Below are 15,400 nucleotides of genomic sequence, written 5' to 3'. Positions count from 1 at the left end.
TCCTATAAAATCTTATTAAAAACATCGTAAATTATTTTCTGTGTATGAAAAGATTTTTTGAAATTTTCATATAATAGCGAAGGTGCCTTAAATTGATATTTTTCTACCATTATGAAAGACAAAATATCACGATGCTACCTCTTGACCATTGCTATCGTGATCGTACCGGGGAGTGTAAATACTTTGTGTAATCTAAAACTCGGCCCTGTTCCTGGAAAAATTCTGAATCCTCATTGGATCTTTTAGCAAAATCACTTAAATCCCTTTTTACGTAAATCCTAGAGTTTGGAACAAGTCGGTTCAATTATTTTCAGTTTGGAGAAACTAGGAAAAGCCCTGGATTTTCCCGACTTCTCCAGAAGAAGAACAAGAAAAAACCTTCAATGCAACATGATTGATATGCTCAAGTCTGAAATTCTCCAATCAGGAGGCTCCTCCTGTTCTGAATTCTCTAGATATAATTTTCACATTTCAATATCCATCAAGGATAAATACATATTAGGATAAAGATTATCAGTCCGCGAGATATGTTTTATGCATTTTTAATATATCTAAACAAAAATGTTCAATCTTTCCGTATGACATTCGCAAGCAAATTAATGGCCCCAAAATTCCCACAATTTAATGAATTACACTTTCATAACTTGGGGGAAAAGATACCCCCAAGTTGATTTAGTATCAACGCGTAAATACGGTACGTATCATGGAATATGCAAACAGTGTGATATGTGAGCAAAATGTAGCTCTGTCTGTATTCATAAAGGACAATAAATCCTGATAAAACAAAATAAATTATGATGATAGGTAAAGGTGATTTAGCTGATATATTATTTGATAAATTATAGCGGGATATTGGAATTCTTGCAAAAAGTGTGAATCAATCAACACCTTCACAGCTCCCTTTATTTTGCCCTTCCACTTTTCCCGAGTTTCGGCAATTTTGAATTGGGAGATTTAAATATTTGCCAAAACTGGAATTTCCATTACTACAATTGAAATAAGTGAAGTTCCAGGGATGCCTTCAAAAGTCCTTAAAAAAGTGGAGACTGTTGAAAGTCATCACACTGTGAGTTATATAATGAGAGCCACTGTCAGCATTTTTCTCTACACATAGTACCAGACTGTACCCCTAAAGCTGCTTTTATACAGTGAGAACCCAACTTACTTTTGGAGTAATACGGCTAGAACTCTTGGTTAAAGTGGCGCCCATTCATGAGGAAACCCAAGTCTTTGTATCAAAAAAAATTCCACTCAAAAATTCTGTCCCTTTTGGCACTTAACCCACAAAAGTTTCCAGCTCCACAGTCCTCACCCACTTATCATCCAAACCAACAAAATCCTTCTTTCATTCCCTGCTGGACGCTCGCAAAAACGGTTTTTAACGTCCCCCGAACTTGATGTAAACTAAAAACAACTTTCACTATCGTTCTAGATCGAAACTCGCCGGAAATTCGCCGTGATGCAATCAACCCCACGTTAAAACACCCTCTGAAAGCCACGCGGCCAAACGGGCCCTCCAGAGAAGGGTGGGAAAGCGCATGGGCGCCGTCGGGGCTCCAACATAATTCTATGTAATATGTTATGTGTTTACAGCTGACAAACTTACATACCGGGTGTTCTTAGTTTGGTATCTTGTTGTGGGGGAGTCCCTTTGAGAAATAACCGACAGATGCTAACAATATTAGGAAGGTGAACGTTGGGGATAATTTGTAAGAGATTGAGTTGTGATAGACGGTGTCGAAGCGTTTTGATTAAGGGTTCAATAGTGGACCTGTAAAAAATACATTGGGTGAAAAGCCATAATCATTCAACTGTTAATTATCAACTCGCAGACGAGAAGAGTGTCCTGAAACTACATCCATTTTATTCAGGATTACTAATCATAAAAAAGGTGAATTCAAAACTATGAAAACCCACCACTGCTTCTATGGGACAAAATCGAGTCGATAATGGTTGCCGAGATCATATTCTTGAAATCCAAATTGCTCAATTTTGCTCAAATTTAACGGACCTCGTATATTTTATGGCTACCGAGATCCCGATAGTGGAGCTCCAAATAGGGTCAAATTTCATTTACTCGAATTTTGAAAACATGTTTTCCTGCCAAATTGGAAACCTTTAAATTTTTATTCTAACAGAGTGCAAGACGATTCTTTTTCTAAGTTTCCGGCATTAATCTAACACTCCAGTCATTTCTCCATATCCTTATCTCCCAGTCCTCTAAGTCATATCATAATAACGAGGAGACGCAAAAAGATGTCTACTCTTTTGTCTAGGGAGTGGAGGAACATTTACCCTTATTACGAATAAGATTTCTCCTAGAATTTCCGCACCCTGTGCAGTTGTTGGACAACTTTCCTTAAGAAATAGTATGATTGTAAGATATCAAGATTTGCGGGATCGGTTTTTTAGACACTTCGACTCAAGTAAAGAGGAAACCAGAAAATATTGACAGTTGCTGTGTAATGAGTTCTAAGAAAATATTACAAAATTTTAATACATTTTTTTTAGGAAAAATTGCAGGGCCTAATATGCAGGAGCGACTGTGAATCGAAACACGAAGAAGGGTTGGAGAGAGGATTTTCATTTAATGAGCCATGTTTAACTCAAACTGTACATTACCGTGGAGAATTCAGCATCCATTATAAGCTTATTGACCATATAGGATTTCTATGTATGAAGTCAATTAAAAAGGCCTTCAGTGACCTAAAATTGAGCACAAACAATAACACCGAGTCCCTCGCCGTTCGGGTAAACACAAACACGTCCCAGATTCCCGGAACAGGCCCAACGGACTTAATGGACTACATTAGGATATCTCTGAATTTATCGGGCCATAGAGAGAGGACTTTTATGAACACTTATGCGAGAAACGGAGGACCCATACTCTTCTTTAAAACGCTGCCCTAAGAAGTTGCGTGTGTCGCATAAAATGGTTTTAACGACATGTGACACATGTTGTAATTTTGTGCTTGGGAGGACAATCACAAATGATCGATTCAATGCCTCTTATTCCTAGTTGAACCATTGCAACTGACTTAAAAATCTCCTTCTTTGTGACAACCTGCGTTTTCCAGCCCTCGTGCAACATATACGTATCAAATATAAATCATGCCTGTACGCTGTCAGTATCGGCTTTCTAGTTCCGGCATTTATTCCGAAATGCATATTAGCAAAATCCAATAAAATTTATGTGACATTCTTCCCTGGGGAACTTTGTGGATCCGATTCCGCAGCTCGGGAAATGTATGTATCCGCATAGCTGCTCTATAGATACTTTATAGATGTTGTTTGAGGCGGCCTATACGGAATAAAGTGTTTTCAAGTATTAAGAAATAAAAAAAGTGAAAAATTTTCTAAAAGTTTCTAAAAGTATCGACTAATCCACTACGAACACTTTGCAATATATTTTGAAACCATTAGTCTGTCCAGGCTCACACAATACCAACAGAATGCCAATTCCGAAGTTCTGCTAAACACATATCTGTAATTGCAAAGTGCCACTGTTCGAGCAAACAATTTAAACTATTAGCGAACTCCTATTAGAGCGACACGAGTTAGTCCTTGCAGTGCCATTTAATAACTCAGCACCTAAATTCGGCCCTTTCTTTATACCCCGAAATACTATTGTGCACGTTCAGCCAAAATATAGTAATCAGGCCCAAAGCTGACCATTCCCCCCCATCTGGTCATTTCATATGCGTTTCAGGACGGAGAGTTGTGAGGCTGTTTTCTCAAGCAAAACAATCTCACATGATAATTTATCACGTGGCCCCTTTAGGAGGGAAAACAGGCAAACGCTGTCTAGAAAAATTGGATTTTTCCATTAATTTATCGTGGTTTCAATGGGAAAACCCCTCGGTTGTTTTTCTTCTTGGTTTCCTCAATTATGTTGTTTGTTCCTTTGTGTTTGGAAAAAATCCTAATTTCCGCAAAAAATGTGATACGCCAATGATTGCAAGAGTACCATTGTCAAGTGCTATCGAAGTTCTCTACAATATGAACATTTTACATTTAAGTGCAGTAAAAAAGGGGAGCATATTTGATGGATTTTAAAATGAAAGGAAAAAGTACAAAAAATGTAAGAAACAATTTTTGAAAGCCGCGGAGTCTTAAAAATGATAATATGTTTATGACTTGTGGAATATTAAGCGCTATAAGGGTTCTATGTAATTTGAAATAGTATATTTGGTAGCCATTAACAACATGGTGATATAGAAAATCAGCAAGGATGCATCACATGGGGGTAAAAAAATCAAAATGTTAAAATAAAAACCGTTTCTTCCCACTGAAAATTGATGAGAAACGAAGTATGCCATTGATATTCAGGAATATTGAAACCTCATATAATTATTATTTTTATATACCAAAGGGGCCAAAAAAAGTAGTCGTTTATCACCCAAAACATATTATTACGTATGTTTATATTCTCTAACAGTTTCCAGCACGTTACCGTTAACAAAGTCATAAATAAAGACTGTATCAGCATACAATTCTTTGGTAAAAATTGTTAAAATTTTTTTCAAATAACGCCTTTTATTAAACTCTATTAAAATACAATTGAACGCTACATGACAACTAGATTTTTAGTCCAAATGGTCGAACAAACAAGGCAATTATTAATTTTCTTTTTTGTATTTCATGTATAATATCTGTAAAATTAAATAGCAGTTTTTTTAACTTCAAAGAATTACTGCATGACTTTTTACTCTAAAATTTTATGGTTTAAAGACATTGCTCTATATGGTTGAGTTGTTAATTTGAATCTTACTAACCTACATCCAAGAAAAGTAAGAATAACAAATTATATATAAGAAAGAGCTATTCGTAATTTAAACATTTCTAATTTAGTAGGGCATATCAAAGCAAAGGGTAAGTAATGTCTGGTGGTCAATCTTAAGCTCTTTCACACGGTGTATCTATTTTTGATATTTGGAAATTTTTGATATTTGGAGTTGGACACTCGCAATTCTAATAAACATGCATATAATAATTCCATTAAAAATTTAAAAACAAGTAAAAACTTAATATTTTTTCAACCATTGAAAAACGGCCCGCTATTTATGTGACTTTCTCTGTTGGAAATCAGCTATATAATCATCTTTTAAAATATCTTCCTCTCATTATAGATGCTGTATCCTACATTTCGGAAAATTCTGAGAATCTAAGAACGACACCGGTTTTTGGAAACATTGAACAATCGTAGTTTCGAGTGTTGTAAATTCATTTGAAAAAAGTCAGAGGCCCATTTACACGAACTTCGAAATCGTCAACATGTCCACTGGTTTCATGAAAATTTAAACGCCAATGGCATACTGTATATTAAGCGTAGTAATAGTTTGAAAAATATGAATTTTAATCAAGTAAAGTCAGGGGCGTACAAAACACAATTTCCAAGTAAGAAAAAACAAGAAGGCAATTGCTGGATCTTACAAGACTGAGATGCGCCAATGATTTGGTGTGTACTATGTAGTATAAAGGTTTTCTTTAATTTATTTACTGGATGCACCTTTGAATTGAGGCACGGGGTAAAAAACGAAAAATGGAAGAAACGATTTCTGCAAATTTCTGAATCTAAAACATTGTGATGCATCATTGACCTATCTATATTTTGAGCACTGTGATACCATAATCCTATGTAACTTGAAACGTATCCATTTTGAGCCTGTAAATACAGGGTTGTATAGAATAAAATTTTCAACTAAGAATCGGCGACAAGAAATTCAAATGGAAAATATATTAATTTAAAAAAATACTCTATGTTAAAATGTTGTGATTCGACAATGACTCAATATATACTAATGCTGCAAAGATCTTTTGTAATTTGAAAAAAATTACAGTAAAAGCAATAGCGCGCCGAACATAATTTTTAGGTAAGGACTAGAATTTAAAAAAAAATTAAAAAACAGAAAGATTATCTTTGGAAAATTGTTGAGTTGTGATACGCCAAAGATGTATTTGAGCACTGTAGCAGATCCAAGCCCACATGAATTTGCTTTGCACCAAGGCCCATTGCAAATTCTTAATTCAAAATAAGGGCCACTTTCAATATGATGTGGACGCATTTACATGCCTTTTTCGATTAAAATTTTTGTCGCTCTATTCCAAACGTATTCTGGCAAAAATCGGTCTCCTAAGCGAAAACTATTAAGATATTTAACGAACGATCACTTTTTACAATTTTCTCATATTTCAAATCCGGACTAATCTCCTGCGATTTCTGGATTTCCATATTAAAATCGGCGACAGAACTAAACGTGACTTCTCAACGCTCGACTGAGCAACACTGATTTGCAAAGAGATTTGGCAAAGCTCCAAATAGTGAAGGGGAATGACTGAAGATCTGTGACCCATTTTCGCTGTGCTGCTCCTGCAGGAGACAAAAGGTCTGCAGTGCACAAAAACAGTTCTGAAACACCCACTTCTACATAGTTTTTGTGTTTCTAAGTGGAACGAGATACAATAGTTATATGTCTTGATGTCTTCAAGTAAATTGGATTTAACGACGAGCTCTACATCTTGTGATCTGGCCAACTTTGTTTGCCAAGTAATTCCAGAGCTAATTTATTTTTTGGGGGTACTTCGTTTCCAGGTAAAAGATTCTTCAGTGGGAATTATTCGGGAAGGTTGTATACCTACTTACCATAAGAACTGAGATAAGCCTTCTTACCTGAAACAGAAACAGAAAGAGAAATATAATTATCTGCTAAATCGTAAAACAGCTTACAATCAAAAAGCTTTAAACCTTTCATGCCAAGTAGCTTAAAACCAGCCGTCTTTCTAAAGAGGATCAGTTTGACTACACGTGTTTATAGTTTAAATTTTGATTTATTTTCGGTTCATCTGTTGTATCGTATTAAGAGGTTGTGTTATTATTAACAGCTCTGTGTTATCTTATAAGTTATGGTTACACGTATTTTAATGCACTTGTTTGGGTCGGATATCATTAAAAGCGTTTTTTTCAACCAGTCACGGAGAAGTGTGAGAAATGGCGTGTGATGATATTAATGGTGGTAAGCTATTGCAGTGAACACTTCAGTCGTGTATAGTTAGAGAACATGAGAGTGAAATGTGATTTGAAATCACATGAGCCAAGGAAGACCCTGTGCGGGATCATTACGAAAAACCTAAAAATTTCTAAAAAACAAATTCTCTACTTCAGCCTTACCAAATCACATTCGTTATTCAGATTTTGCTCGTTTAGGTAAATCAGGAAAATTGCAGTGTTGCGATTCGCATTAGGCGAGCATTCTAAAAGAAAATCTCGCACATTCCCTTGAATATAGGCATATAGAGCTTTTCCGCGCGAATAAACCTGTTTTGAGGTCCCAACGTTTCTCGAGATGGGAACATTCAAAATTTTGAAGCAGACAACGTTTTGTAACTTAAGAACGCTAGAAATCTTGAAACTCTAGACAAATTCTTAATAATAGTCATATGCAATATTATTCGACTCCGTCTTCAGTAAGACGAGGATTCTTGGTAGTAAAATGAAAAGAACGCCTGGGGAGACGAAAAATTGTACTAAATATACGTTTCACTAATTGCGCATTTCGTTATTTCAAACGCTCTGAGAGGACTATTTATATCAGCAATAAAAATAAGAACAGAAATTTATTTTCGGGTGTCAGTGACGTCTAAGCTCTTTAAGAAGTATTTAAAAGAGCATTAGGGTAACAGTATTACCAAGTGCTCTGCTGTAATTATTCAATTCAAACAAATTTATCTGAAGAACGGCTGTAATTATTTAACTTTTGCAAACGCTCTTCTCATGAAAACCATTCGCATTAGACTCTACTTGGCTGCTCTGTTTAATCACTATTAATTGCGGAATCTACTTATTTGTTTTTAATTAGTTTATTTCCGCTTAATTTTTAACACTTCATAACTTAATCTAGATCACAATATGCCGACAAATAATTGTTATAGGAGAAATGAGCAGTAAAAAAATTCCGAGACTCACGGTTTCTTTTTAGGCAAATTGTCGGACTAATTCCACCTCATCTTCAGACATTTTGATTACCGCGCTTAATGTGGGAACATTTTTACGAAAAGCTCGCTCAAGTAGAGAACGGGGGAATTTATTTTATTAGATCTACGTGTCAGATAGTTCATGAAAAGGTCTTTGACATGGAGACTGTAAAACATTTGAGAGATATTACCTACTCTTTGTTGAATACCAAAGACACTGGAAAATTTCAACTGAATCAAAGCTAAAATAAGGAAATTTCCCCCAAAGGGAAAAGTAGTGGAATCCTCGATATGCTTAGTCGTATATTCAAATAGAAAGCTGCAGACCTAATAAAGCTCAACGGTAAATTGTTAAAAATTTCACTCGGTGGCAGGAAAATCGGCAACATGAGCCATATTTTATTCGTCGTCGAGTTTCCTATAACGAAACTGATGTAAACGAAAATTAAATCTGAAACGACAAAAGCATAGGTATTGCTTATTGAATTGTAAGAATTCAATTTCCTGCTCTTAATATAAAGAACCAGGAAGAGGCAGAAAGTTTCCGAGAGGCACGTCAGGGTTTCTGCTGATGCACTGTTAGGAAATGTACAAATTTTCATTATTGGACACATGAAAAATATATCATATATCAAAATTGTGAAGTATACAACTACAACTCAAACTTCAAATTTAAATAAAATCTAAGACACGAGGATTTAAATATTTCACAACCGTGGTGTATGCAGGGTGCCCGTTAACTACCATTGGGGTCTTGGTTATGCTAAGAGATTTTAAGTCGGTTAAATTAGGGTACAGTTGCCTCAAAGAATATGTTTTCAAATCGCTAGTGTCGCAAACACTTTAAAAACTGAAGTTTTGTATTTTTCGACTTTTGCTTATAAATTGAAAATGGCACATCGTAAACAGATTTAATCGAAATATTCCTAAGGGCCTTTTCAGAGCAGTTTTAAACAACGTTGTCAGTTTTCTTTTATTGCACCAAGTTGCCAGGATGTGAAGTGTAACTGTAGTTTTTCTTATGATCGTCATATTCAATTGTCGCATAATTGTGTGACACCTTGCCATAATTCTACCGACCTCGTATCTTTCACGACAACCGAGATTCCAATGGCAGGGCTCACAAAACGCACCCTGTATATTACATTTTCCACTACTAGATTCAACTAGATTTTATAAAATTGTACTAAATTTATTTACAGGGTTCGGTAACAGAATTTAACTATTTTAAAAAGCTTGCTATGAGAAAATAAATTTATCCAATCAAACAACCATTACTGAAGCATGGACATTATTGTTGATCATTTCTTAATATTTGTAAATTATGTGCTTAAGATGTTCGCTATATATACGTTTGCAGTCTCTTTCTAAAATTTTCTAACACGTTCTGAAACAAATCTTGGTCAATTCCGTTTACCGCTTCCCTAATCCAATCTTTTAAGACTTGTATTGTCTGAGGACGAGTATTGTTTACTTTTGCCTTTAAATAACCCCTAAAAAAATAATCTGGTGCTGTGAGATCCGGAGATCTTGGGGGCCGTGGAATATCACCAAAACGTGAAACGAGGCGATGTAGGAACATTTACTGTAAAACAATTAAATTTCACCTACTAATATGAGTGGTAGCACCATCTTAAAACCATACAATGTTTTGCCCTTTTCATTAAAGTTTTAAATTCACATATATATGTCCAACAATATAACATATCGGTTAGAATTGACGAGAATGGTGTGGATTTTTTTCTAAAAAAAGTATGGTCCGATTATGCCAAAAGCGGACAAACGTGACTTCATTTGTTTTTCCATGGCAAGCTTTCCAAAACCGTTCAGTCCTGTTGCCGACCCTGTACGTTAAACATAAATTAAATGCGAAATAGAAAAAGACAGCGCATCTTGAGGCATAAAATCAATGGTGACGAAACCATAACGAAATAACGACGGGGATGACGTCGTGATCGACTAGCTAACTAGGTAAATAATGAGCCATATACGTGTCATTATTAACCTTTTATTTAATAGTTTTAGAAAAAAAGAGTAAAGCACATACTTCATACTCATTTAAGACAACCAACGATGATGTCGTTTAAAGCGAGTACTGGAAAACATTACGTACGTAGTTGTAAATAAATATCATTTGAAATCCAGAAATTTTGTAAGTCTAGTTTGGGAACCCTCAAACAAAAAATCCGAATAAATTTCTCATTTCGATGAGAATACGTATAATTAAATCGCCCTTTGCCTCACCTTCCTTTGTTTCCCAAGCATTTTAACATATTACAAATCAGGCCGTAAATATCCCTTGCAGGGATTTTAACGGGTCATCAAACAAACCTCAGCCTAATTGCTAATTAAGCAAATTGCTCAGCATGTCAGTCAAAACGAGTGCAGAATTTCCTTATCAATAACAACACTATTTACTTTGTTCGTTAGCTCTGCATGTATACACTTGATTCTCGGTATAAGCTCATTACGTCACAGGCAATTACCACGAATGAAACAGATTAATTTTAAAAGCAAAGAGAGTAACAAATTGCGTTGTGCTTTACAGGCCATTAAAGGGTACTATGTTACGTAAGATGGGAACAACTTAAAAAAGGAACTGGTAGGTACTAAGGAGAAATATGCATTAGGTGATGATGCCACTTGCAGCTTTCGAAGAAGAGTCGAGCGAAAATCTTCCGTCTTTTTCTCAATCAGAAGGATCACAATCCAGATTTACAGTTCTCTTTTATTTTCCTATGTTATTGTACAAAAAACTCGTAACTCCTTAATGTCTTTTAGTAGGAGCTTATCCGATCGCTAACAACATTTCTAATGCCTTTGCCATGCCGTAGGTTTATAAGAAGTAGTATCATAATAAAATATATGGGAGCTGTGTAATTACAACATAAAAATTTTACTGCCTTTAATAAACCGGGAGGCTTTAATATTAGTCTGTCCCTAAAATCCGGAAATGGGGCGATGAGGCGATGGAGCCATAGGCATGCAAAACATTTTAGGTTTTATGTTCTTGTTTTGGGAGTGTTCGAATCGAAGTCTCATAGGGGCTTTCGCCCCTAGTGAGACATCGTTAAGTAATGATGTAGATGTCATGCCAAGTATTAATTGGAGTTTAGGCATGGAAACTCTGAGGTGCAAAGCGGAAACTCGAGAACACCCATTCTTTTCATCCGTTTCGTATCATCACTACAATTTGCATACATTTTCTAATCACATCCCTAATTGGGGACTAGGGCCTGTGGCATTTTTCTTTCTTTATATAGTAATTTCTGCATACTTTTCAAGACGAAAATAACAAAAAAACCAACAAATTTGTATCGGAATTCAACATGTTTCTTCCGTTGCTTATTAAGTAAAGAATTCTGTAACTTCTTTATTTTTATCTCGATTCGGCCCGCCCGGTCCCACCGGCCGATAAAATGCAAATTTTCATCTTATCCATTTAATTTTGTTGGCGAAATATCATAAATATGTGGCCTGTTTGAGGCATTAAAAATGCAAAGCTTTCAAGATTACTTTAAAAGTAAACGCCGAACATAAGCCCCGTAAAATCATCTTTCTGGTAATTTGAGGGCGTACCAATTTTTCAGCATGGTTTGAGCCCCGCTAAATGCCGTTTGTCACGTCAATTTTACGGCCGCCAAAACGTATTAGCAGAATTAATTCCATGAAATACGTAGAGATTATATTTTTTAATCAACATCAAAGTATAATAGGATTCCATTAGTCTATGCGATGAAAAAGCACTCTGACATGGCCCAGTTTTGTGTTTATTTCAGACACTCGCTAAATATAACTGAGAAATCAAGCATAATGACAATTTTGATGGTTTGAAATCATTTTAACATCCGAAGAAATTATCTTCACCGCATACACTTACATGACAAGAGCGGTACTTACTTACTTATACTTACATACACAAACTTTTCAAAATACATTAATTTCCCCTACCACATCCTCGAATTTGCAGTAAAGATTTCTTAATTTGGAGCTAAAAGTTCATTCAGAGTTAACCTGGAATAAGGAGTGCTGCGGGCCACCGATACCTTAAGGCTTTATATAAATAATCTATTTTATGAGACAGCAGTGGTCAAGGAATGACTTCTATATGTATGTCGTCATTACAAGAACTTAAAAGGTCACAGACCTTTGACGTTACCCTTAGACGTAATTTCAACGTTATTACTGGTCAGCATTGGACGGATTTGACTTAATCTAGGGACACAACATGCCTATTATTTTTGGCTATAATTGGGTGGCTGCCTTTAGGTAGTAAAACGGCAGGCCAAAACTCTGTGGCTAGGCCCTTAGGGGCGCTTTCCGCTACTCTATCCGTCCTTTTTCAGTCCACGTGGAATGTGAAAGTAAGTCATTCTGGCGGCTTCTATACTTAAGAACCCGAAGGTTTTGCTGCTTTAACGTTTAAAGTCTGATAACGCGGGAGCGCATAGAATAATTACCTTAAAAAGTAACTTATATTGATGGTCTCGGTGCAAGCGTACAAGCGCACACAAACCTACTTACATCATCTCTTTTGATTTCTGAGATACGGAGCTAAGTTAGTATCTATTTTTGCAATTTTGTTGTGAAATAAAGGTCTCCGAAATGCTTTTTCGAGGACCTAGATTGAGGTGTTTAGGATCAGTACAAATGCATATCACTCCAAGGAGGGCACCCCAAAAACAACGAAATTTGCAACGCAAAAAAATTTTGTCAAAATGCTATTCCAACATATGAGATGTAACAGTATAAATTAAAAATAAAATATAATAACTTTAAAAATTAAAAATTGGAATAAAATAAAATCAAACTAACATCTGATGAGAGAATTTTCGTCGTTTTTAGAGAAAACTCGCGTGTTATCAAAAACTGCTTATCAGACTACCCGCCTCTTTTTCTATCATTCATTGCCAAGTGAAAAAGTTGCTAAATTTGACGAAGTTTTTCCTTAAACTTAAAATTAAAGCGATTTTTGAGCTATTATGATAAATAATAGACAGAAGAAACTCCAGACAATTTCTTAAAGCCGGACTGAAATGACAGATTTTAACAATTTTCTGAACTTGCAGATTCTGATTTTTTCCCACATTATACTGTGACCTACGGTACCGGTTCCAGTGCAGCAAGACAGCCTAGGATGTACTCTTTTTAGTACCGTTATGCTGAATGGTCAAAGCGGTCCAATAACGAAACTACTTCGCCATGAAGCGATCCGTCCAAGCGCAAAATTTCATAATCTTCGGAAGCTTCTCAGAATTTTTCCATTCGACCGATTTGAACGTCCAACCTACGCCTCCGAGATCTCTCGATTCTCCGAGTTTCGTTGGGATCAATTGATTTAATCGCCCTGTGTCGCGCCTCATTCGAAAGAAGAAATGAAGCTATTTCGAGTTTCCTACATCAGTGCTCCGGCTCCCCTCATGGGATTAGCTTCTCGCAGATATTATGAGAAAGCCCCAACAATTCTCGTTCGATTGCGCCCCCGCAGTACCTCACGACTCGGAAAGAACGAAAATTATGACCGATGATTGAGTACAAAACATGTCTATTTACGGTCAAGCAACACTTACACTACCATGATTGGTAACAAGGAACATCATTTGCACACTATCTTGAAGACATGATATGAATATGAATATAAAAAAGGTTTACTGTGACTCAAAAAACAACATCATAAATCCAAATTCGCTGCTATAAAATAAAAAAGTCATATCGCTCCTACCTCCTACACGGTTTATCAGACAAACTGACCGAAAATTTATAACCGACTTCAGACGTGAGATAATGTTTTCTGGATAAAATATTATATTAGAGAGCTATGGCTTTCAGCTTTATTCAGCTAATCAAAAATCTCTTTTTGAGAAGCTACATTTTTGTTATTTGATTGAAAATATGAAACAAATTCATAGCTCAGGCAGGCAAAATTATTGCAGCTTTACTTGGCTTCCAATTGAAAAATTCGAAAACAACGGCCATAACATGAATGCCCAAAATCATAATCTGATGCGTAGAGGGCAGAAATAATGAATAAACCAGGATTTACTCTTCGTTTGTTTCCAGTGTCCGGCAATAAATAAATTTTGAAACATGGGCCCATGCCCGTGCTAAATGTATAATATGTGCCGGCATGCAAATGGCGAATTTTATCCCTTTCTACGTGTTGGTTTTGCGAGTTTGTCGCCGGGTAGCAAGGGGTAGATAACCAGACGAAGCTCAAGCCAGACTTTATGTTTTCAAGTTTTCAAACGGGCCAATAAACTAGCTTCAATGTCACATTTCGCCAAAATTAATTAACATCTTCACTTAAAATCTAAATTTTTTGGCCCTTCAAAAATTAATGAAAAATCTTCATTAATCAGTCATTCGCTCCGAAAATTGAACAATACCCCGTGACAAAATAAATTATCGCGACCCGTCAGATCTCTCAACAGGGTGGGCAAAAAATATGCCAAGGGTCCATTAAATGGATTGCCAATTAGACGGGTTTTTGTCGCCAAATGCCAATTTAATTAGCATGTAACAGAAGGCGAATTTAATCAAACAATAAATTTCGCTAAAACATCGAATTCCGGGACTAAACTCGAACCGCACATGTTTTAATTGCCGCCCTTTTTTACTCAAGGGTTGACAAGGGATGTGTCCCCGGAGACAACCTTTAAATAATGTCCTCCTGCTAATTGATTAGATGTTACAGTATTTTATTTACAGCCGCTGTTGATTACTAGCCAGTTAATTATCGGACATCCCAACTATCAAAATTATTGTTATTATTATCATCATCATCATCACGATTGCCATTATTATTATTACCGTCATCATTATCACCATGATAATTAGTTTCATCATCGTGATTGTTCTATAGGAATAATTCTGATCATTCGCAGCTTGATGTTTCAGCCGGTTGTTTTCTTCCAGACGATGGGCAATGCCCAAGATAGGCGGAACATTATTTTTCATTGAGAAGTGATCTCACGATGCTACAGATATGCAGCACGACTGCTTTTTGAGTTATTGAATGTATAAAATCCGGTCGTAGTTTAAATTCGTCAAGATGTTTTATAGACGTGTGTGGAATGATGCTGGTTGCTGACATTATGAAAAGGATGATCCGTACCATCTTCTGTGCCCGTAGATTCTCTGTGTCTATTATGAGTTCCTGACATTGACTCTTTTTCTTCGCTCAGTATTTGTTAAGAAGATTTTGATCTAACGGAACCAGTATATCAATTAAATAAGTAGTTATCGATATTTCGTCTTGAAATTCAGTGTTGGATCTGGTATGGATGGTTATCTTGTCTGCATAAATTCCTAGATTATAATACAGTTTATAATGTGTGTTCTCCAACACCGTTTCTGGCGAATAGGAATAATGTAGTTTATTGTCGAAATGAAGGTCATATCTAAGCGGAATACTTTTGCTACTGAATGA

The 15,400-nt window shown here is 35.9% G+C and overlaps 2 protein-coding genes across 6 annotated transcripts in view; one reads left to right on the top strand and one right to left on the bottom strand.

Moving 5' to 3' along the window:
• The window catches only part of fidipidine (coiled-coil domain-containing protein 93), a 242,044-nt gene that overhangs the window by 106,927 nt on the left and 119,717 nt on the right, over nucleotides 1–15,400 (top strand). The gene's annotated exons all lie outside the window — the stretch shown is intronic.
• LOC136409302 (uncharacterized) overlaps nucleotides 1–15,400 on the bottom strand; it is a 157,973-nt gene that overhangs the window by 72,832 nt on the left and 69,741 nt on the right. Inside the window, exon 1 of one of the 5 annotated variants that reach the window (XM_066390714.1) lies at nucleotides 1,166–1,474. The exons of the other annotated variants lie outside the window; for them this stretch is intronic. Coding sequence (XP_066246811.1) covers nucleotides 1,166–1,210 — 45 coding nt within the window. The 5' untranslated portion in view covers nucleotides 1,211–1,474. Of the gene's footprint in view, nucleotides 1–1,165; nucleotides 1,475–15,400 lie in introns of those variants that run through there. 5 annotated transcript variants of the gene reach the window in all.

Source organism: Euwallacea similis, chromosome 5, assembly GCF_039881205.1.
Source record: "Euwallacea similis isolate ESF13 chromosome 5, ESF131.1, whole genome shotgun sequence".
NCBI lineage: Eukaryota > Metazoa > Arthropoda > Insecta > Coleoptera > Curculionidae > Euwallacea > Euwallacea similis.
This window is presented reverse-complemented; position numbering and strand designations above follow the sequence as displayed.